The 25853-nt window shown below is 34.6% G+C and overlaps 3 protein-coding genes across 6 annotated transcripts in view; all 3 read left to right on the top strand.

Annotated features, from left to right (window-relative positions):
- Positions 1-25853, top strand: part of LOC138691651 (zinc finger protein 235-like) — a 146244-nt gene that overhangs the window by 23988 nt on the left and 96403 nt on the right. The window lies entirely within an intron of this gene.
- LOC138691648 (zinc finger protein 234-like) lies at positions 1504-17014 on the top strand. Of its 2 annotated transcripts, none has more exons than XM_069813834.1 (5): positions 1504-1638; positions 2482-2582; positions 6151-6288; positions 9353-9435; positions 14285-17014. In XM_069813834.1, the coding sequence occupies exons 2-5, from the start codon at positions 2487-2489 to the stop codon at positions 15654-15656; spliced, it is 1689 nt and encodes a 562-aa protein (XP_069669935.1). In that variant the 5' UTR covers positions 1504-1638; positions 2482-2486; the 3' UTR covers positions 15657-17014. The 2 variants fall into 2 exon arrangements, with proteins under 2 accessions (XP_069669935.1, XP_069669937.1); XM_069813836.1 differs by lacking the exon at positions 14285-17014 and adding an exon at positions 11572-14209.
- Positions 21191-25853, top strand: part of LOC138691652 (zinc finger protein 235-like) — a 57673-nt gene continuing 53010 nt past the window's right edge. For 2 of the 3 annotated variants that reach the window (XM_069813855.1, XM_069813850.1), the window contains exons 1-2: positions 21192-21317; positions 25495-25631. The gene's annotated coding sequence lies outside the window, so the exon portion shown is untranslated. Of the gene's footprint in view, positions 21318-25494; positions 25632-25853 lie in introns of all 3 variants that reach the window. The other variant, XM_069813853.1, reaches the window with a different exon arrangement.

The raw sequence follows: 25853 nt of genomic DNA, 5'->3' as shown, positions 1-25853 counted from the left end.
GAATACAGGATAACACCTTTGCCCTTATGAGGTAATTTACACCAAGATTCAAAACTTCTGTTCCGCAAGATCTCCCTCAATTGCCGACCTTTAGTGTTGGGAGCAATAGAAGACTTATTGATGGTTAATCTACGTAAACTCAGTTGCTGTTCAAGGTGCAGGTTCCTTACAAAGTTAAGATGCATATCATTAATACGGTGAAGACGATTACAAATGTTGTAATGTTGAATGCTGGCCTCCCACTCTGCACAAAGAATTCCCAAACCTCGGACTTTTTTACTTGCGTATAACATTGAATTTGGCGTATCATCGGGCAGCATCATAGTTTCCTTCACAGCACTTCTAATAATTTTGTCAAGATCTCGTAAGAATGTATATGATAACTGAGGTAATGGAGCACATCGTAGAGGGTAAATCAAACCAGGCCATATATATTCGTTTATGATTTTTAATTTTTGGTCTGATTTTAATAATTTTGTTCGGACGAGTCCATCCAAGTCTGAAGATAAGTTTTTGATAGTATTGTTTTTATTAAAGGAGATTTGCTCTGTGAAATCTATTCTGAGATATCGGATAGGCTCACTTTTATCATGCAACGAAGAAATAACAGACCCTTGTAAAGAGATAATGTCATCTGCACAGAGCTTGCCCTTTTGTAAAACTATTGCCTTGCTTTTAGCTGGATTTATGTGAAGACCAATTTCAGTTAAGCTACTTTCAGCTAAATCCACAAGCGATGTCGCATTTGCTTTAGTGCTACCAATTAAAGCAAGGTCATCAGCGAAGGCTAGCGCAGACAAATGAGGTAGTTGATCTGATAAAGAATAGCCATATTTAGTAGAAATGCCATAATGTCAGATTTTGCATCACATGATTGATTGCCAAATTAAATAATATGGGTGATAACGGAGAACCCTGTGTTACGCCACAATTTAACGCTATAGGTTTTGTTTTTTGAAAATTTGATTCAATTTGAATAGTATTGGCTGATAACGAAGAAGAAATTAAATTGTAGAGATTCCGTGGAATGCATGCATGCTGAAGGGCTCTTTTTATATTTTCATGTCCGATGGAGTCGAAGGCCTTAGATACATCAACAAATACAATACAGCAATTTTTTTTTAAATATTTTTGCTGATTGAAGACAACCATTAACAATTGAATTTATATGCGTGCCAGGCAGAGCCATAAATCCTCGCTGATATTGATTTAAGGCAATATAACTTCTTAATTAAGAAGTTAACTAACTAAATTAAGAAGTTAATTAACTTCTTAAGCTAAGCAAATGCATCTATGTCGAAAATTGTTTGCAAAATCAACGGAATCTTTATGGGCAAAGGAATGTAGGGTCGTGGTGTTTTCTTATAGGGCTCAACCCGATATTTGTTTTAGAGGTTTAGGAAAACCTTAGTCTGGATGAATTTGTATACAGGTATATGTATCCAGTTTACAATCTTAATATTTCTGGTCGTAAGTAATCCAGAAGCCAATGTGTCACGGTCTTCTATGTGAATAGGTATGAAGTTATCTTTACTGCACTTTGTAAGAAATATACTAATAAGAATTTGCCGTATCAGTTCTTATCATTCTATTCTAGTTTGGCCTTCAGCAGTGCTTAAAACTGACAGCTGAAAACAGGTATGTAAATGTGATTTTTTTCAATGAGCAGTAAGTAGGTAATATACTATTGCATTGTATTCCACAAAATGTTTGGAGGAAACGACGTCCGAAAACTTTCCTTCATGGCTTACAATCCATTGTGCTATACATCTACTTGTCCTAGAGGTATATATTTAACTCTTTGCATATTACTGTAAAAAAAGGGATACAGGTACATACTGTATTTTCATTTAAAACGTGTAATTAATTTTCCCATAAGGTGCAGAATTTTTATTACACTTATTCTATTTGTATTACTCTCTTAACAGTTTGAAATTTCGTATAAATATTAATTATTCCCAGATTATTTATTACATGTATTCTCTTTGTGTTACACGCTTACCAGTTTGAAATTACGGGAAAATTTCTATTGTATGCAGTTTTTATTATTACTATTATTTTCAATTTTATTTTTAAGAACGGCAAATAGTATTCATGTTTCTTTCTTATATTCTAAAAATTATGTTTATGAGCCATATCAATTATTACGGACCACGGCGATGTTAAATTGTACCTCAAATTTGTCATAAAACCGCACTGTGATTCTGTTCGAACTAGCAGATCGGACGTGAAACTTTGTGATAAACTATGTCGTCAATCGTATGGTTTGTTTTGTAAAACAGTTACTGTAACTTTGCCCTATACTCACATGTTCATCTACACTTTCATTTGTTTTTGTGTTAATTAGTGCTGTATATGTTCGCGCTCGCATACATAGAAATACTCACTCTACGCAGATGTAGAATGATTAATTACCAAGCCAGTAAGTCTATCCGAATCGCTTTCTTTCTGCAGGTTAAGTTATTTAATTCCCTTTTTCAGTCGTAATGGATGACTTGATGAAGATGGAACCTGACTCCGACCCACTTGCTATACAAACAAGTGATAACGCAGATACAGAAGAGGGGAAGCTTTTATCTGAGGTATATTGAAAGCAATTACTTTTTTTTCTTCTAAATTCTTCATTTATAGCTGGGGAGGTTATATCAAAGTAACAAAATATTTTTCTTGTACGTGATGAAACAGAATAAACGAAGTTGTAACTTGTGAATGTGATATGCCAATCGTAAATATATAATTTTATTTCCCATTAAAACATATTTTTACAAACAAGTTATGTGAATATGTATCTTCAGGAGAACTATTATAAATATAAAAATCTGGGGATTTTTGTAATTCCATCGATTTTTAGAACAACTCTGAAGCATTTTAAAACTGAATCAGTTATATCATTTAATATAACATTAACCTTTGTTTTGAATTCTGGTCATCTGTAGACGTCGGCCAGATGTCTCAATTGTGGAATAAGTTAATATATTGCATTGTGTATAGGTGATATATTTTTCTTGTTGTCTGTCCAATATGTATGATGTTACGTAACAGTACATATTGCATCAAGTTCAGATAACTGCTAAACAGCATATCAATGTTATTGAAGGGTCAATTAACGTGAAGAATTACGAGGGGTCCTGCAACATATAATTTCTAGAAGTGTTTATTTTTGCTGAAGCTGGCTTCATTCGGCTTCATTTGAAATTCACAACTGATAAGAGCTCAGGTTTAAACAAAGAGTTATTTTAACTGTGTTATAAATCAGTAAGTCAAGATGAGTGCAATCAGGTAAGCCATTGTCTGTGTGGAAACAAGAACTTTCAGATCGGAAGCCTCCCAAACATCGCAAGACTGTCAACCTCCTGGATGAGCCAGTATTTGCCGTTTCAATTTCTTGGTTTATCCATATACATTCCTGCACAAATTTGTAGTTTAGGAAGTATGACAGTGTTTGATCTACAACTGTAGCATTCACTGCCACATTAAGTTTTCTATGGACTCAAGCTTTTAATCTTGGTCCATTATTGTTTTTATCGTTTGTTAATGATATCGTGAATTGTGTACAACATTCTAAAATTTTATTATTTGCCGATGTTATTAAATTCTATATATAATCCGTGGCGCTACAGCCCGTGAAGGGCCTAGACCGACCAACCGGCTGCTGGCCTCACGCCCACATATCGAAGCAGAGGTGGACGATCATCCAACCAGAATGGAGGTATAGTGTGGTTAGCATGATGATCCCCCAGCCGTTATAGCTGGTATTCGAAACCGGATTTCGCTACCTATCGTAGCTCCCCAAGTGCATCACGATGCTGGGTTGGCACCGGTCCCATACACTGGCCGAAATTTCATGAGAAAATTTCTTCCCCCATGAGGACTCGAACCAGCGCGCATTCCGTAACGCGAGTCCTAGGTGAGATGCCTTAGACCGCGATGCCACGGCGCGGGACATTAAATTCTATAAAGGAATTAAAACTATGTCTTATTTTTAAGGTACTTCAAAAAATATTACAAACTTACATATTTCGGGTATTAATATTAAATTATTAATATTTAATATTAATAAGTGCTTACTTACGTTATTTTCAAAATTAAAGAAAAAAAACTAAATTTTCAATTGAAATAGAGCCAAACTTTTACTAGCAGAACCAGAGATATTTAGGTATATTATTTAGCAGTAATTGTATATTTCATAGTCATATTAAGAATATTATAAATTTGTCCTATAAAAGTTCAGGTTTTGTTATGAGAAATTCTTGTAAATTCAAAGTCAAAACTATAATAATTTTGTGTAATTCCATTGTTCGATCTAGATTAGAGTATGGTGTGTTTATCTGGAAACCAGTTGCCAGCAGTTACTAGGAAAAATACAAAATAAATTTCTAAACTGGTTATATTATAGACTTTGTAATAATTATCCTACTTTTGAGAGTTATGCTACAAAGCTTCAACATTTATATATTACTAGTTTCGAAATAGACGAAATTCTCAGTCTTTAAACTTTCTTGATAAAATTATTAACAATAAATTATACAGTGTTGCTTTATTATATTAAATAACATTATATGCACGCAAGCATAATACAAAATTTCGAAATTTATTTTTCATACCAAAGGCAAATACTGAATCGCACGAAATTTCCACAGATAGCCAAATGTTACAATATGCAATAAGTTATATACTCATTCGAATGTTGATATTTTCAATATGAATTTTCAAATATAGAGAATAATTTATCACAATTTCCAAAATATGATTTTAGTTAATTTGAAGCTACTTTCACGCCTTGATTTCATTTTATTTTCTTTCCCTCTATTCTATTTTGTTTCGGTTTTTAATAAGAGTAGGCTATGTTTTCTTTTCCTTGTTTATGTTTATAAATAAGTTTGTCAGTCTTGAACATTATAATTGGGCTTTGCCTGTTATGTTCAATAACAAATGAATAAATAAGTTCAAACTGGTTCTGTTTCGTCGGCTATGACAAACTACCGCCATCTTGAAGGCTGTAATATTATCTCTGACTGAGACAGTCTAATCGTAGCGCTACCTACTCTTTGTTTCTAATAGTTGTTTTACATAAGCAGGAGTGCTTGAATCCTAATCGGGCCTCTTAGATCATCTACTGGGCATTGCTACTGCTTTTTGAGTTGGATAGTCTTTTTGGAGGTTTTTTAACTCTTCGTTAGGCGCGTTCTTTTTTGTGACATGGTGAAATGCAAGTTAATGTGATGTAAAAATGTACTAAGTTTAATTTTATATCTTGGTTTCAGTATAATACAATATAGCATAAATGATAGGCATATCTTTTGAATTACATAACACATTTAAATACAAAATTTATTATTCATTGAAATGGATTCGTAATATATTTCACAATCAACACACTTGAACAACTTCTCGTCCACACATAGTGGTCACATCGTAGTTCAATTAAATGACTTTGTTATGATTGGTTGTAATTTAGTCTGATTTTGTTTTTGTAAAAATGTGCATATTTAATAATTCTAGATTATTTAAATAGTAGTCCGTAACGATTTTTTTTATGTACGTAACACATTCAAATGCAATTTTCGCATTCTTTTTAAGTTATTCTTAATACGGAAATACAAGTGTTATACGCATTTGATTAACAATATTCATGTACATTTATTTTAGCGTAATATGATATGGTTACTTAACTTAATTCCGATTAAATGTGCATACCAGTATTTAAAATTTTGATTTTAATTGGTGCACTTAAGTATTTCACCGTTTTTTTATGTTTTTAATATTGACATCAACAATCTATATTTTGACATAATGTAAAAATCTTCAGTACAATTTTGATTCAATGTATTTTTTCACAGGATGTCTCTAATTATCAATGTCTGAAGATTCCATACTGAATGGCGAATACATTAACATTTTTAAACATATAAGATAAATTTATAATTGCATAATTTACATTAAAGTAAGTCATATGATTGAATAAAATTCTTGTTTAATTAATAGCATTCTATGTTGCGTTGCAAGTTTTTGAAATTGATACACCTGTATTCGTTGATTTCAGTATTAATAATAGTGTGGACGGACTTCATAAATAGCCTCGGATCTCTCGTGTAGGTCTTCAACTTTATATGATGTATTGCTCATTTAATTTTTTTATTTATTTTGCAGGAAGGAAATTTATTAGACGTTATCTTAACTAAAATAAAAACAGAATGTATTGACCACAGATATGATGTGAAATCAGAGATGACATATGAGGAAGCTGCAGTGTCAGTAGACTTTCCCATCGTGAAGAATGAAGCTGAGGTGAGTGCAGTTTATGAAGTGTGTTGGTCGCTAGTTCTCTCTCTGTTATTTACTGACTACAGGCAGTTCAACAGGGGATACGATGATTGTTACTTTCATCCTTTAAATTTCTTCATCCTGTAGTCAGTAGTAAATCTTTTCTACTTCATTTTTGTTGTAGACACTGCATTTTTCAGTGTTCTGTAAACCATAATAATTTTGATGTTTGCATCGCCAATGATAACATTTTTAACCCTCCGTGTTTTAGTCCAATTTAATTTGCCTTAATCCACAAATGCCTGATAGATCCTCACATTCTTCATAATATTTTGCCATTACCGACTTTACCCTATACATTGGATCAGTTGCTGACATCTACCTGGTTCACACCTGTGAGCATCTTGAAATGTGGTTAGCAAGAAAACTGACCTATAAATAATGTTTTCCTCCTTTAGTTAGCGGAGCTTTAAAGTTAGTGGATAGTCGGGTTGCAGAAGAGGAAATAATGGGCCACTAGTAATTGGATCGTTAAACAAGCAGCTTTGGATTTCACAAGTGACGTAATAGGACGTGAATGAATAAAAGTGAACGTCGCCTTTTAGACTGATATGAGGCATTGCTTTTATTGTTGTCAAAATTCGCAGTAAATATAGACTAATACTAAGGAGAAAGAAATGAGGAACAGATGTTTCAGGGAGGATGATAAATAAAGGGTCCACTGCAAGAATGATGGATGTCATTTGGAATACATTTTGCAGGAGAAGCTATTGAAAGTTTGAAATGCTTAGCACTTAAAGCTTAACTGTGATTTTCCGATCATTACTGGACAATGACTATCAGTACTATTGTCATATAACTCTCTACGTACATTCTATATGTCTTAAGCTATGCATTGGCAGTCTTGGTTCATTTTCGACGAGAAAGTGACATCCATCATTCTTGCCATGAACTCTTCATATATGACAAATTTGTTATTAGAAAGAGCGCATGAGTACATTAATTTGATAGAAAATAGAAAGACAGTCTACAGGGCAAATAAATTCTTCCTCAGACGAAATAGAGCCTGTAATAAAGAAAAAAATAATAACTTCACTAATCAAAGAATTAATGAATAAATGAATAAGTATAAAAATATTTAATCAATTTATCGCATATCGATAGCTAAGAATAATATACCTCTATCTAAAAAATGGTAATTTAGTTTAACTACGTTGGTATTATTTAGATTAACTACATTATAATTGTGTTCACAAAATTAGACGGTGTAGGCTACTGATATTTTGTTCTCATATAGAAGATCATGCAAAGTAGAAACATATAAGAAGTTTGTCTATTTTGAGAAAATAATTTCCACGCTTTTTTATTTTATTTACCTGCAAATGTAGAGATACGAGGTATCACTTTTTAGCCATTAGTATGCAATATTATTATAATATCTTGTATATAGGCTATTCTATATGAAATCGATCAGTAAAAAACCTTGCATTTTTTTATGCTCTAATTTTTTCCCTACTTATACAAGGTGCTGAGGGGAGTGCATTTTGAAAAATATACTATCGAAAGTCAAACGGTTTTCATATTATTGAGCGTCAAATTTTGCGTAGTTTATAAAAACAAGCCTCTTTCAGCGCTCAGAACTCTGGAACCATTTACTGCAGAACATTGAACGAGAGCTTATTTTGAAGCTGACATTTGGTAGGTTATGTTAAGAAGTAATCCTTATTTTCATTGTACACAGAGAGATAGATAATCTAACTTTACTTGCTTTTAGGCTGTTTGGCCATTTGTAAAAATGTAAAAAATATTGAGAAAGAACCTTGCATTAATAAGAGGGATTCGGCATTGTTTGCTTAGTGGCTCGGCAATAAGTTTCGAGGGTATTAAATAAATTATTTTCACACGCCTAGACTCGAAAGATGCAGTACCACACGCACTGGCCGAGAGCTGAAGATAAGCGAGCATTGGGCGACATTTTACTCCTGTGTTTGTGAAAACTTGTGATAAAGCTAGCCCAGCCATCACTGCTAGAAGAAATATGACTCGTTTGTCTCCTGGCCTTGCTTGTCTCGACTACCTCCCATCTCACAGTCAGCAGGTTAGTTCACGCGCGTACTATTTATTTTTTTATTTCATATTTTCAGTACTTTCTTATCAACATATCATCAGTAAAACTATGTGTTTATTTGTACTTTCAATGCGGAATTTAACCATATATTTTAAATTTTTTTTTTCGTGGACTAAGGCGTCTTAATGAAGAAAAATCTAAATTTCTCCATTCCCATAAAAACTAAGAAAATCTGTATATATGTCAATATAAACTTTAACTTCTCAGCATCAAAGTAAACCATGATTTTGATCATTGGGTGAAAGGGTTTCGGAGCCACAACAGTTTAAATTTGCTGATTTTATGAAAATACGATAAATTTAAACACTATTAAGTTCTGATGCCTCAAACTTTGTACAAAGCATTATATCACAGTTATCTACGGACAGAAAAAGTTTCATTGTATTTAAATTTTTGCAAGGTGAATTTTCTCTATATTTCGGTCGATTTGATATGGAATAACCTGTATATAGGCCTATTCCACAAAATATCGCATGCCTGAATGTCACAAATTTAACATTATGATGAACCAAAAATATTAAATTACTCGCCAATTCAAATGTACGCAAGGCGACTGTCTAACGGAGGAATAAATATTATTGTATGAAAGAAATCTGATCTCTAAGTTAGTGAATCCTTTAGCGGATCAGTATCACTAAAAATATTTCTTGGAACGCGTCTTTCGAACTTATTGTTCCATTAGTTGCTAACGAATGCTTTCTTACTACCCACCATCATTGTCCCTTAAACTTTCAATTAACTCAGTGGTTGTGCAACATTTACTTACTACACGATACTTTTTTTGTTTGCAATTCTTTTGCATTTATTTATTCTTATCATGGTTTTGCCAAGAAAGCTTATATTGTATATTGCATTGGGTACGATTTTTTTTTTAAATCTATGGAGTGTTTAGACTATCATGCATTAATAGTGCATCTATTATTGTCCTATGTGTCTGTTTTGCAAAATCTTGATGTGCAGGAAAATTCATGTGAATTGGCTGAAGTGAGTGATGAGTGCAAACCGGAACTGACAGGAGAAGAGAATGAAGTCTTGACTGAGAGGTGAGTGAAATACATGAGTCCTTATTTGACGTTAGTTTCACTTTGTATTTATATCATGACAAAATAAATATATTTTTAGTTTTAATACGGTATGATTATTGTTTAGATGAAAGTGTACTTTGTGGGGGCGAGTAGCATAATTATAATATTTCGAATAACTATCACCAATAAATGATTTACCACTGCTATACCACTACAACCATTGATGCTGAAGTTTCTGCCATTCAAGGAAATACCAAAGCATAGACCTGCCTTCACCTTATCACGTTTAATGCAGGCCAATTAATGGAATTGTTTCATTTTGCAATTGTGTGTACCCAGGAAAAATGGTTTCCCTTAATTTCTTAAGTTTGTCCTCGAATTTGTAATAGAAATTTGTTGATAACATCTACGTTGTCCTCCTGCTTCCACTCCTACTTGTCTTCTATAGATTTAACACAGATCCTGTGTACAAGTAAGCAAACAAATGTGGGAGGTTTTCACTGCCTGGATTTACAAGTTTCAAAATTATTATTATTATTATTATTATTATTATTATTATTATTATTATTATTATTATTATTATTATTGTTATATTATTATTATTATTATTATTATTATTATTACCATTAGTATTGTTACTTATGCTGCTACTACGACCATTACTACCATAATCTATACTAATAATAAAACTGTAAACAAAATTTTTCGATTTTCCAAATATAATTGGTGTTAACATGTGTATAATTAACCATCCTCAAACAGAAAATCGCTTTTCTGAACTTTTTGTTTGTATGTAAGTCTGTCTGTCGGTCTGTCTGGATGTTTGTTACCTTTTCACGCACTAATGAATGAACGGATTTCTATGAAAATTGCAATATATATTATGTTCGTTGTAGCTTAGATGTTAGGCTATATGACATTCAAAATACGTTATTTAAAAGTGGGTTATAAGGTATCCTGAATTAAATAAATCGATATATGTCGCTTATTATTGATTTTTGTGAAATATGTTACATATTAAAAGGTTCTTTAAAAATGATTTCCGATAAGTTTTATTCTTTGCAAATTTTAATGAGATAAATGAGTTTTAAAATTAAAATACAGTGCCATCAGAGGCAGTGTAATGAAATGAAAACAAATGACTTCGCCTATAAGGGGCCTTAGACAACAACAATCGAAAGCTATGAAACATAGCCTATAGAGAATGTTTCTGTATGATTGCATGAAGTAATATCGGAAGATAAGTTAACCGATTTGTATATTTAATATTTATTTCACCTTTGGAAAGTGTACTTTCTCTAGATGGATATAATGCTATAATGTTATAAGAGTAAGTTCTGAGTAAATAGAAGACTGGTAAGATTAATATATTTTCCTATGCACAGAAAACTTTATAGGCTATTCTATATATTCGTTTCCTGGAATTCTTAAAATGATATTTATGTACACATTCATTTTCATCTCAGAGAATTAACAAACAACGAGAGTGTATTGATTTAGCATGCAGCAGTAGTACGTTAGCTTAGCAATCTATTATTTTATTCAAATTTTAACTACGCTCAATTGAATCGTGTTAAGATACATAAAATATATATTGTAATAAATACAATCTAAGAAAATTTAGTAATGAGCCAAGCTTGGCATTATTATTATTATTATTATTATTATTATTATTATTATTATTATTATTATTAGTATTATTACATTTTTGCTGAATATACTACAGATATTACTACTACCAATACATCCATTAGTACTACATTTATTATTATTATTATTATTATTATTATTATTATTATTATTATTATCACAATTATTTAATTTGTACAATAGTTGTTACTTTTATTGTATTAATTGTGTCACTCTCATGGACTTTATTTGCGAATGTCTGTTGTCCATCTCATCGATATTAATAAATATATGAATTATCATTATTATTGTTATTATTATTATTATCATTATTACCATTTATTTCATTATTCCTGTTATGATTATTGTAATTACTATTATTGCTTAATTTTTTAAGTTAATCTTTACAGAACTGAACGTGAAAGTCTATTATCAATTTATCCTCTATTACTTTGCTTATGGCGTATATATTTCCTAATCGGAAATTTAAACATTCTTACCACTAATGACAGTTATAATTATTAGTGTTGCAGTTAGCCATAGTAGTGGACTTGCAAGATTCTGTGAAAATATTCCTGAAGAGAACGACAGCAAGATATACGATTGTGACATTTGCGGAATGTCTTTTCTCGAATTTGCAAGACTCAAAAGCCATTACCTCGTACACAAATGTAACAAGCAATTCAATTGCGATGTGTGTGGAAAGTGTTTTGCAAGATCTGATCATTTTAAAGTGCATACAATGGTGCACACTGGCAAGAAACCTTTCAGTTGTGACGTATGTGGGAAGTGCTTTTCAAAGTCCTACGATCTGAAGAGGCATTCACGCGTGCACACTAACGAGAGGCCATTCAGTTGTGACGTTTGTGGAAAGAGTTTCTCACAATTGGGAAACCTCCGCAGACATTCACTCGAGCATACAGGTGCGAAAGCATTCAGTTGTAACGTTTGTGGAAAGTTTTTTTCAACGTCGAACGATCTCAAGAGGCATTCACTCTTGCACAACAATGAGAGGCCATTCAGTTGTGATTTGTGTGGAAAGAGTTTTTCGCGCTTGGGCAATTTCGAGAGGCATTCACGCGTGCACACAGGCGGGAAACCATTCAGTTGTGACGTTTGTGGAAAGTGCTTTTCAAGCTCCGACTGTCTCAAACGGCATTCACGCGTGCACACAAACGAGAAGCCATTCAGTTGTGACGTGTGTGGAAAGAGTTTTTCGCGGTTCGCACATCTCGAGAGTCATTCACGAATCCACACAGGCGCGAAACCATTCTGTTGTGACGTGTGTGGGAAATGTTTTGCATCATCTTACAGTCTTAAAACACATTCAGTGTTGCACACTGGCGAGAAGCCATTCACATGTAACGTTTGTGGAAAGTGTTTTGCTTTCTCGAAATATCTCGATATGCATTCAAGCATACACTCAGGCGTGAAACCATTCACTTGTGACATCTGTGGAAAGAGTTTCTCGCGCTCCGGTCGTTTGAATTTGCATTCTCTCGTACACACGGGTGAGAAGCCATTCTGTTGTGACGTATGTGGAAAGAGTTTTTCGCAATTGGCAAATCTCGGCAGGCATTCACGCGTGTGTCGCCAAACCAATATGTTGTGATGTGTGTGGGAATTGTTTTTGAAATACTTCAAATCTTAAAACACAATTTATGATGCACACTGGCGAGAAGCAGTTTAGTTGTGATGTTTGTGGAAAGTGTATTTATGGAGGTCATTCGTCTTGGAGTTGGGGTGCAATACATAATATAATATTTTGACAGGATATACGACATGAGAATATGTAAATACTTTGTGAATGTTATGTAGAGGTACAAATGAGGTTAAGACATCCTTAGACACTTTTTTAGATACAGCTTTATTTCGTAGTTAATGTGGCAAATTAGTTATAACAAATACATCACGATAACAAATACATTACGAACTAAAAGCTTATCTCTCAGTGCAGAATTTTTTTAGAGATATATGCAGCAAAGTAGGGATAAAACGCAATATAAAATTAAGGTTTTAACAGTAATGTTGATGGCAGTAGCTACAACAGTGATGCATGTACAGTGTAAACATAAAAATGTTGACTGATGTCTGAATCAAGTGCAGTGAATTGTAGCAATAACAAGCATCTATGTTTGCTGACATGTCTCGTGCTATGATTTGTACTGACCTCATATTGTGCCTGGAAAGATATTACATTAAGTATTGCTTCAAAACTCGTAAATTATCTATTTTCATAAATGAATTACGTAGATCATTTCAAATTTCTTTAACTTTTACATTATAACTTCAAGGTATTTACATGTGCTTATGAAACACCCTATATACACAAAATCATCCACACAATTTAGCCTTAATTTGAGAGCTTAACAGCGAACATGCCATAAAGTGTACACTCTACATCATCATACTCGGACCTCGCAACCTGATGTTGTATTATTGAAATTATAATTGTTGTTGTATAGTAACTGTCTGAAGAGAGGTCTGAACCTCACAATTGATACCCAGAGGGCACCACTTAAGAGGCAACTAGGCCAGGAGATAATGTGGTAGAGTGGCCAGTTCCTGCCCCCTCCATTGCATACATCGCCGACGAGCTACATTTTACACTAGTCAGACTTCCGATGCATACACACAATTATTCTTCCTCTGGCACATGATTAAGTGAGATAATAATAGATGTACATATCAGCCAGAACCTCAATCAGACGATGAAATTATATTTGTTAATATTATATTTTCATACATGGATAAATAATATGTCTCGTATTCTAGACTTACGTTCGAAAACTTATTTGTTTGGTATGAATGTATGTTGTGATGCCAGTTTGCACGTTCTCTGAAATTCACTGTCTCTGTTTAGTTTCAAAGATCAAAGATATCACCACAGTCTAGTATATCCAGTCACGAAACTTGAGTTCTGAGGGTGCTAGGAACAATTGATTGTGCCGGTATTATTTCTTATGGTCTGTAATGAGGTGATATTATCGATCCTAGTTGTTAGCAACTATCTATGGATGCATATTCACTACGTATTTAGCTTCGTGAGTATATACTAGACAGTGATATTCCGACCTAACATATTTTTTTCGAAATTCGAATTCTTGCTCCTGTATGATCCGGGAAGTCTGAAATCTGCTATTAATTGTTACTGTTAAATGGAAATTCCCATGAGTCTATCTTGTTTTTCACCAAATTATTGGCTCCTGCATAGCTCAGTTCTTCGGTTTGTTTCCAGCACTGAAGACTGTCATGGAGATAGGTTATCGTCTGATTCTATCAGTGTAACACAAGAAGAACAGAAGTTGGAAAAATTTAAAACACATGCTGGTTTGCATTCTGGTACAAAGTCATTCAAATGCCCGTTCAAGTGCAACGAATGTGGAAGGAGTTTCACAAGGCCTGGAAGTTTAAAAATACACGCTGTTTTGCATTCTGGGGACAAACCATTCAAATGCGATGTTTGTGGAAAAGGTTTCTCACAGTCTGGAACATTAAAAATTCATACACGTCACCATTCTGGCGAGAAACCGTTCAAATGTGTTATTTGTGGAGTGTCTTTTACGCAATCCGGAAATCTCAAGAGACACGAACTCCTGCACAGTGGCAAGAAACCTTTCGAGTGTGATATTTGCGGCAAATTTTTTGCAAATTCAGATCACCTGAAAGTTCATAAACGGGTTCATACTCGAGAGCAACCTTTTGAATGCGAAATTTGTGGAAAGCGTTTTTCGCACTCGAGATCAGTTACTCTTCATAGAAGACGACATAGCGGTGAAAAACCATTCAAATGCCTTCAATGTGAAATGTGTTTCACTACATCGAGTGAACTTAAAGCGCATGTACTCTGGCATTCTGGAGACAAACCTTTCAAGTGCGACGTGTGTGGAAAATGTTTCTCCAAGGCGTCTTACCTGAATTTGCACACACGTCAGCATACAGGCGACAAACCGTTCAAATGCGAATTTTGTGGAAAGACTTTTTCTCGGTCGGGGAATTTAAGAATGCACGTGAGCCTGCATACAGATGACAAACCCTTCAAGTGCGATGTTTGCGGAAAGTGCTTCACACAGTCAGCAACTTTAAAAGTTCATTCACGTCTCCACACTGGCGAGAAACCATACAAATGCGACGTCTGCAAAGAGTATTTCACGCAATTGCAAAATCTTAGAAGTCATGTACGAAAGCACACAGGCGAAAAACCATTCGAATGTGATAATTGTGGGAAGTTTTTCTCTGATTTGTCTGTCCTGAAAACTCATTATCGCGTACATAGTGGCGAGAAACCTTTCAAATGCAAATATTGTGGCAAGTGTTTTTCTTATTCTGGCTGTCTAAAGATCCATACACGATTTCATATAGGTGACAAACAGTTCAAATGTGAGGTTTGTGGAAAATGTTTCTCGCAGTCTTCTTGCCTAAAATTGCATTCACGTCTGCACACTGGAGAAAAACCCTTCATGTGCAACGTGTGTGGAAAGAGTTTCGCTTATTCCGGAAATTTAAAATCGCATATACGCCGGCATGCTGCCGAGAAACCGTTCAACTGTTCTGTTTGTGGAAAGAATTTTTTGCAGTCGCGATTATTAAATGATCATGCATGTCTTTAATTTAATTTAATTTCATATTAATTTTTGTTACAGGGAATAAGGGAACCTATTACATAATTTTTCAGAGGTAATAGATGAATTAAATACGAACCAGGTTTGTCACGTAAGTTTCTTGATATGTTCAGTAGTTTTGAACATACGAAATGTAATGTGTTGCAACGCTGCAAAAAGTTGCAGTGGTCGTTGCGGATATTGTTCTGCAGTGCAGGTGTATGTAACACCAATATTCCACTTGCGAGAGTTTGTAAACAAAAATGTCTCACGAAATACGTTTCAATTAAAATACTGTAAATACGTAACAATACTGTAAACTTAATTGATTCTAAATTTATTAAAAAATAACGAGTGGAGTGCATTCGTTATATGTTAGCTGAATTTTATATAAAATGTAAAGGAATCTTTAATGGATATAGTTTATTTTATAGGAATATACAATCTTCACTACTCGTATTTTCTAAATATGTAAAAAGGAATGAAATCCAGATAGTGTGAATGTTAAACAATTCTCATGATATTAATTTAGAGTTATTGAATAGTAAAAATGTTCGAAACCAACAATTTCCGTATAATTAATTCATTCAATACATTATATTGTGACGTACAGTAATTTTATAGAAACATAGCTGATGAGACGTTTTTGTTTACATTCTGCTCTCGTAAATCTTGGGGAGTGCATGATTCTAGTTGCACTCACCCTCACTGGAGCAATGATCTCAAAGGGCACTGCTATTCTTTGCAATGTTTCAACACGTTATGTTTCATATTCTTAAAATCATTGGACTTATTAAAAACTTCCTTGACAAAACTTCTCGCATTATCTCATTGAATGAATTTAATAGATTTCCTTCCACCATTTATTGCTCTTGTAATGGCAAGATCTGAAAACGCATCTACCAGGCTACTGTGAGAAGACATTGGAATGTTATGTTTATGAAAAAGAAATATTATGTGCCGCTCTACTGTAAGCTTACGAATGATAGTGACAAATAACGTTTTAAATAAAAGCATTGCCTAAAATATTTTTTCGTATTCGTGATCTATTGCGATGCATACAGTGTACAAACCGTATGCGATGTTTGTGGAAAGGGTCATGCACCATAATGTAGGCTACTGGCCAGAACCTCTTTGAATGATGTGACGTGTAGGTTAAGTGATCCACACAACTGGTATGTCTATTTCTCCATGCACTCAAACATAAACGTCACAAGACTGTTAACGTTATTGTCTGAAATGTGTATCTTTTTAGCACATATCCCGAAACAGCGTGCATAACTGTGTGTTGGAGAAGTAAGGAAAGGCCGTACCTCAATATTATATTATTATGGAAAATGTACTAGCAAATAAATTTTGAACTCGTAGTTCACAATTTTTTCCTACTTCCAAATATCCGTGTTCTCCGCATATCCAACCATCCTGGTTGCATTATTGCTGGTGATCTTATTTGAGAATCACAACTCAAGAACTCTCCTAGAGATAGGAGTCAGTGTTACCCAGGCCTTAGTCGTGGCTTACCAGTACTCGTGGTGGGACTAATTAATATATTTACATTGTGTAAAACGAAAATCTTTTTAACATTCTACATAAGTCTTAAATCACACCATATTAACAGACATGCAGTTGCGCGTATTATTTTTTCGCTCTGAGACATTCACGCAAAAATATTAAACAAACATTTGAATTAAAATCTTGCATTACTTGTATGTGAACAGTGCCCCTTTTACCTTTTAGTTTCAAGCATATTGTTCACTCGCTTATTTACTTAGAAATGGCTTTTAAGGAACGCACAGGTTCATTGCTGCCCACACATAAGTCCATCATTGGCTGCTATCATGAGCAAGATTAATTCAGTACATATCATCATATCCCACCTCCCTCAAATCCATTAATTTAATACAGTAGCGTGCAAATTAATCCGAACAACGTAATTAATTATGCAAAGACAAACAGGATAATAAAAAACGATCTAAGACATACCTCAGTAATCTATGTGGCCTCCCTTGTTCCTAATAACAGCTCTGAGACGATGTGGCATGGATTTCACTAATTTCCCACAAATAGTCTTCATTTCTTCATCGCGAAACCATACACCAATGAGGGCAGAAATCATCTTCTCCTTTGTAGAACAATCCATTTTTTGCATTCTTCTTTTGCAAATTGACCACAAGTTCTCTATGGGGTTGATGTCGGTGAGTTGCCTGGCCAGGGGAGTACCTGAATATTCTTCTTGTTGAAGAATTCTGTAGTTTTTCGGAACGTATGGCATGGTGCCAGGTCTTGTTGGAACACACCTCTGCCATCCGGAAATGATTTTTGCAGCTGGGGTACGATTCTGGTTTCCAATAAGTGAATATATTTGTCAGAATTCATCATTCCCTGGATAGGTATTAATGATCCAGGCCCTTCATGTGTAAAACAACCCCAAAACATTACTTTAGGGGGGTATTTGGGTGCTTGTTGGAGATGAGCTGCTGTTACTTTTTCGGATCCTTTCCGTACGTAAGAAACACGGTGGCCGTGGACATCGAAATGAGACTCATCGGAAAAAAGTACATTCTTCCAGTTATTCACTGTCCAGTGTTGATGTAATTTTGCCCACATTAAGCGTTTTTTGCACATAACAGGGGTTAGCAGTTGCTTCTTAATAGGCTTACGAGCCCTTCGTCCAGCTTCCAAAAGCCTACGCTGCACTGTTGTGACGTGAATATTCGCCCCCAGTGGTAGCCATTAACTCGCGGGTTAAGTCGACAGCAGTTAGTCTAGGATTTAATTTACTTTTCCTGACAATTAAACGATCATCTGCAGGTGAAGTCTTCCTTTTCCGGCCACAGTTTCCTTTTTCTGGGCTATGATGGATCCAGTCTCCCTGTATCGTTTTATGATCGAATTAACAGTAGCCAAACCGATGTGACATTCTGCAGCAATTTGCCTCTTTGTCATAGAAGAATGCTCTGCTAATGTTATAATTTTAGACCGTTTTCGTGGAGTTGTATCCATTTGTGAAGACGACAGAATGTACACAGGATTGCAGTATTAAGGATTCAACACAACTGAAATGCTTATAAGTACAAAACGACAGGCAAAATGTCACATATTATAAAAAAATAATAACGACAGACCTTCAACAATGGAATTACACGTACTACAGATGTCAATTAAAGCGGTATGAGCAGCTGTGAGGCTAACAATGACAGAAAATGTAAAAATATGTCGTGTTCGGATGAATTTGCACGCTACTGTATTATCCTCCCATCTACACCTTGGCCTCCCCGAATGCCTTTTCTTTTTAAGTCTTCCTACTAACACTCTATATGCATTTCCAGATTCACCCATACGTGCTACATGCCCTCCCATCACAAACATATGGATTTAATGTTCCTCATTATATTTGGTGAAGTATACAAGAATACAATGTGTGCAGTTCTACGTTGTGTAACTTTCTCCATTCTCCTGTAACTTCATCCTTCCTAGCCCAAATATTTTTCCTAAGCACCATTCTCGAACACCCTTAACCTCTATTACTTTCTTAAAGTGAGAGTGCAAATGCCATAGTCATATAGAACATCTGGTTATATAACTGTTTTATAAATTCTAACTTTCAGATTTTTCGAGAGCAAAAACTTCTAACAGGCATTTTCCGCATGTATTCTGCGTTTAATAACCTTCCCAGTATCATTTATATTTGTTACTGATGCACCAATGTACTTCAATTCTTCCACCTTTTGAAAGAATAAATTTCCAATATTTATATTTCCATTTCGTACTGTTCTGGTCACGAGACATATTCATATACTTTATTTTTCACTAACTTATTAAAGTCAGAAATAATCTGAAATGTATTTATTTACGCTAAGCACAGCTACTGTATTCAGTCTTTTCTGGCCCGCCGAATTTTGCAAGTATATTTTCACCAGTTTTTTTTAGCGCTGAGAAGCAGCCGACCGGGAATCGAACCCGAACCACCTGGTTTTGCGGCCAGACTCAGTAACCGTAACTCCACAGGTGTGGACATCAAGCTAATGTTTAGGAAAGGCTTAGAAACATGAACAGCGATGTTCATTCTATTCTTAAACTCATTTTAAACGTTCGTCTTCGTTTTTGTAGATGCTGTCGTCATTTTCTTCTTTTAGTTGCCAAGTTACTGTATTTTCTAAAACGGCTGCAATAAGCTCGAAAATAACATTATTCTCATATATAAGATAGATAATCCAGGTTTGGAGATACTTTGATCACATGAATTTGAGGAAGGTGGGATGTGATGGTAGAGACGATAGACAAATAAATAGAGACTGGATTAATCTTGCTCAGCAGCTCATGATATGGACTGATGGCGACTTATGTGAGGGTGGCAATGAACCTCCGAGTTCCTTAAAAGTGATATATAATGGTTACCCCGCTAATATTTGCTTGATATCTTTTGTTGAGTAGTATTGGATTGTAACTGTTTAAATTTAAGTTTAAATTAGCGTTATTATATGTGTTATTACTGTTATTTTCACTTTTCTCTACTCTGTAATTGCATTGTTGAGTGGATTAAATAAATAAATAAATGAAATAGATAACACATCTTGCGTATACGAATCTATGAGTCTTAGTAAAGAAATATGTGATTGTTATTGTTGATATATTGAATGCGCATGACGTTTACGAAAAGACAGTTTTCAGTAGAGTTGGGTCGATTCGTGAACGAATCGTTCATTCTAACGACTAATAATAAATAATCGTAAGAATCGATTCGTGGTATCAACGAATCGTCGTTCAAAACAATCGTAACGAATCGTCATTCAAAAGAATGTTAAGGAATCGGCATGGTATCGTAACCCACGATTCTATTCGTTGTTTGATGTAACCTGTCAACGGACATTTCCGAACCGTGTCGAATGCTCCCGAGCGAGAGTGAAATCAAAATATGTACTGCATTTGTTAAGTATGGAAAATAATGAACACAAACCTGAAATTTGCATAGTTAAATAGAGATGTAAAGCAAAAAATGTACTTCATAATAAGGTGCAGTTGATAAATTATAATTTAGAGACATTATCTTGGGTAATTTTGTAGACTAATGGAGGTCATACTGAATGGTTCCAGCCAATGAGAAAGAGACAATCCAATGTCTCGCCTCTTATGCCATCTATGAGAGAGATGTAGAACGTTTCTGTTCTACGCGTGGTTTGCAAAGGAAAGTGTCTTGCGACGATTCAAAAGAATAGTTGGAATCGCAGACTGGGAAGAATCGTGAACTCGTTGACGATTCAAAAGAATAGTTGGAATCGCAGCCTGAGAAGAATCGTGAACGAATCGTTAGAATCGATTCGTAATGTGTGTTTGAATCGTTGGAATCGACTTCTGAAAAAGAATCGTGTTGCCCAACTCTACTTTTCAGTGCCAATAATTTATTTTGTGTGCAAAAGGTTGGAATTTTGGGGCAGAGGGGAAGGAAGTAACCTTGTTCTGAAGTTTTGTCCATATAAATAAAGAAAAAAAATAAATGAGAAAATGAATTGAAGAGGAAATGTAGCCTATAGTTACATTTTTTCTAGTTAAAATTTATGATCACGGCATCCTTGATGCCATTCAACTACGTATATTGCATTAATTGTATTATATTGTAAATTGTCTCATGTTTTACATCTGTGATGTGGAATAGATATATCTATGCATAAGGTAATTTAGAAATTAGAACGAAAGGGTAAGGCGATTTGTATAAAATTAATTATAGTGGATGCCCTATTCACTTTGTGTGAGAACCTGTGTAATTGAACTAACGACTTCTTTAGACGAGACTGTACGGACAGCACCGGCTCTCGGCTGGCGCATGCGCACTAAAGTTTGCTTTATTACCGGGCATTTAAATCTTGCAATTTGTTGGTGGAAGAGTGAAGAAAGATGTTTCAGAAGTGCAATGCTGTGGGATGTAGGTGTTTGGTATTAGGTTTGCATATAGCGAAATAAATTTAGTGATATTTAAAGTTAAATCTATTTTGCAATGACAAATAAAATAATTCTTGGTACTAACAGTATCTAAGTGTTTATGTTTACTGTAATCGAACTTACGTCATATATACAGTAAATGTTAAAATAGGAATAATGACCATTAAAGGCATATTAGAATATGCTTATTTTCTAAAATAACAAAATACCTTGGAATGATGCCGTAGTTTTCAAAGCCGGATTTAAAATGTTCATGTAAAAGAACTAATCATTCACAACACGATTTCTTAGTCTTTAGTTTTGTGGTGATATGGTACGGTGCGTGATAAAATACAATAGCCCTATTAAGCCTATACAACACGTGCCTCCATACAGAAGCACACTTCTTTCCACACGCATATGTATATAATTTTTAAACTGTAATTATGTTCAATGCATCGAATAATAAAAATTCACTAGTCTAGAGCCTATTACCTATAGGCCCTAATACATAATATGTAATATAAACTCATAAAGTTAACTGCACGAACACCAAAATCAAATCACGATGTACTGCGAAACGAAATATAAAATATGTAGGCCTAATGTCAATAATTTATACTATATTATATAAACAAAAACTGTGTGGAACCATAACAATACGTGAAATAAAACAAATCTCAATTACGCAAAATTTTCACCACAAACGCAAGCATAGTAAGCAAACGTAGTAAAACAAAAAACAGGTAATAAAACTTTCTATTATTTAAATTACTGTACCGTACCCAAAGTTTTCACCACAAACGCAAGCATACATAATAAAACAAACAAACATAAAAATACTAAAACTTTCTATTATAACAGAAACACAGCCAAACAAGCACAAAAATACCACTTAGTCAGAATCCGCTCGAAAACACATTTGACTCTTCCCTCCCACCCATCAACAAAGCAGAGCGCATGCGCCAAGAGGGGAGCCGGTGCTGTCTGTAGAGTCTCGTCTTCATTAGTCACACTAAAATCTGTCACAAGTCGCCACTTATGCTGAGCAGCTTTTGTACTGCAGTTGCAAAAGTTGCGTGTCGTGTTAACAAGTTGCGATTCTGTTCTCACACAAGGCGCTTCTTTTGCAGCCTCAATTTAGGGTCAATGCTACTTATGTCCCGCCCACTATAGAGACATAGGCCAATTTTACACATATTTAGTATAACTTGTTGCTTCTTTGACAGGTTAGGTTTGGTTAGTTTAGGTTTTTGTTATAGCCTACCTTCCATATAAGATTATAGCGCAACATTGGCAGTGATAAAAGTGAAATATTCGTTCAGTGGGCGTTGGATACTCTACATTCACCAACTTTAATTATTGTTTCTAAAAATGTCGTTCCCTATTATTCAGAAAATACCATCGTCTGACTTAAAATTAATTTATAGCGTCACAGTGGTAGTGATAAAAGTGTGCAATAATCCGTTCTGTCGGCTGGTGAATACTCTACCTTGAATTTTCGAAGCAATGCAAAATGGCGTACCCAAGTTTGACAATTCACAAAATAATGCACTGTCTTCGAGGCCAATACAATATAGAAGGGTAAAAAATAATAATTCTCTTAATACTCACAAAAAGTTCGTATACCCAAACAATAAGGGTCTATTCATCCCCTTCACCGTAGTTTTCGGAACTTGTAACTTCAAACTGTTCTGTATTTCTAATCTTCATTTCTCTCAGTATCGTCTGCTTTTTGTAGTTTAACGTTTTGTTCTCAATTTTATGATTAAACGAGGGAATAACATTAAAGTTTTTTCAGACCTTCAGTGCAGTGTCCTACCCTTCACCCCCCTAATATTTCAAAGAAGTCGCGCGCCTATGAATGATGATAGACTGTCGATTTATTCAGATGCGAACATGTGAGAAAAGCCGAACATAAATTACAGTTCTCGCTATCCTGATCTGAGTACCCTTCCTACTCTACTCAGATACAGGGTTGCCAGATTCTCTAGTCTGGAATCTGGGACAGAAGAGGGTGACTACACATTTGAATTAATTTAATTTGTAATACAACTATAGGTAATTTTATAGAGCTTAAACTTTTTAATTTCGTTACGTTTTTGCTGGATTCTGAAATTTCTTCTGAATTATTGATCAGATTTGAAAAAGTAATGTCACATTACAGCCCCATCTTACTTACTTACAAATTACTTTTAAGAAACGCGGAGGTTCATTGCCGCCCTCACATAAGCCCCTATCGGTCCCTATCCTGTGCAAGATTAATCCAGTCTCTATCATCATATCCCACCTCCCTCAAATTCATTTTAATATTATCCTCCCATCTACGTCTCGGCTCCATCTATAGAGGAAAAAATGCTTCATATAATGTTTAAATCTTATCACTTATAATAAATCAACTTCCAAATATAGTAAAGACTAAAAATAATGTATAATACCTAATATAGGCCTAATAGTAGGCTATATTATACTACAGTATTATTCTTTTATTTCAATACAACTCGATAGCAGGCGCCAGGCGATACATCTTGATTACACAACTTTTGACACTGTATCACTTCGGAATATGTATGGTAATACTTTCCTGTGTTAAACTCCAACATACCTTGTTTACATGTTTCCACCTATTTATGGGCCATCCTCAGAACTGGTTGTTGTTGGTCTTGGCGCCTCTTGTTCTGTTTCCTGTGAGGGTGCGTTCGTGTGGCATAGTGTAGAGTCAAAGTGTGTGTTTTGAAGTTGAGTTGTGTGTTGAGAATTTCGTTGCGTGTGTGTTTTCGTGTGTCTGTATATTTCATATTGTTCTAGTGTGTTTATTTTCTGGCTTTGTGGTTGGATGTGCAGTATTTTCATGTCTGTGTTGATGTCTCTGTGGGTGTGGTTAGCATTTGTGGTGTGTTCTGCATATGTGGAGGTGTTTTGTAATTTTGTTATGGCTGTGATGTGTTCTTTGTAACGTGTTTGAAACGATCTGCCTGTCTGTCCTATGTAGAAGTTGTTGTAGGTGTTACATTTGAGTTTGTAGACGCCTGTGTGGTTGTATTTGTTTGTTTGTTTGTTTGTGTGTTGAGATGTTTTTGTAGAGTGTTATTTGTTCTGTATGCGATGTTGTAATTTAATTTCTTGAATGAGGTTGCAATTCTCTGTGTGTTTTTGTTTTCGTAAGAATACAACACAAACACAAGAACACAAAAAATACATCACACTAACATACGAAAACAAAAACACACACTCTTTGACTCTACACTATACCACACGAACGCACCCTCACAGGAAACAGAACAAGAGGCGCCAAGACCAACAACGACCAGTTCTGAAGATGACCAATAAATAGGTCGAAACATGTAAACAAGGTAGGTTGAGGTTTAACACAGGAAAGTCTTATCATACATATTCCGAAGTTAAACGTAAATTGGACAGGGTCTTGGAAAAAATGAATAAGGAATTTTTAAAAATAATTTTACACAAATTAGCAAAGAATAGTATTTTTCGAAACTTTTTTTTCTTCTGGGACAAATATATCTGAATCCAGATACAGGACACACTTTTAAAATCCAGGTCTTCTGGCGATCCTGCTCATATCTTATCACGCCGGAAATGATGTCACGTAACTAGCTATTTTATGTACGTTTTTGTACTTCTTAAGTTGGCGACGTGATTTATTTTTGTATTTTAAATTGGCGTTCCTAAGACTGTAATGTAACAAGCCATCCTATGTGAAAATTCACCAAAACTCTAGATGCAAACTTCCTGATGTTCTTTAGTATTAAAGCAGTCAGTCACTGTAAGTTAAATGACACAGGTTATGATTTAAGAACTGTGTGACGTATGTTCACCAGTAACTTATAACAGATCATGTTTTCGAATTATTTATGTAATATTTCGTAATAAAAAGTAAAAATGTTAATGATTTCGTAACTTTTCCAAACAGGCATTTGTACATTTCTTAATTGATGCTGGCGTCTGACTGTTCCCCTGTGGCTGCTATCGATGTACAAGATGGAACACGAAACCGACCTGGAAGCTAAACAATTGATTGATGCAAAAGACGAGAAGCCTTTATTGCAGGTAAATGAAACAATATTTATGTTCTGTTTTCTTCTTGCATTGTATCGTGATATATATGATATACATATTGCGATATATGATTGTTCTGCATTTGTTTCTGAATTCTGATTCATTGCCTGTGTAATGCTTTCAATTCATAACCCAGGATCGCTCGTGTTGTTATGCGATAACTGCTGTCTTAGATTCCGTCTAACATAATTGATATTTCTGTTTATTAGTTTA

The sequence above is a fragment of the Periplaneta americana genome, chromosome 16, assembly GCF_040183065.1.
Source record: "Periplaneta americana isolate PAMFEO1 chromosome 16, P.americana_PAMFEO1_priV1, whole genome shotgun sequence".
NCBI lineage: Eukaryota > Metazoa > Arthropoda > Insecta > Blattodea > Blattidae > Periplaneta > Periplaneta americana.
Note: the sequence above shows the minus strand (reverse complement) of the source record. Positions and strands in the feature narration are given on the sequence as shown.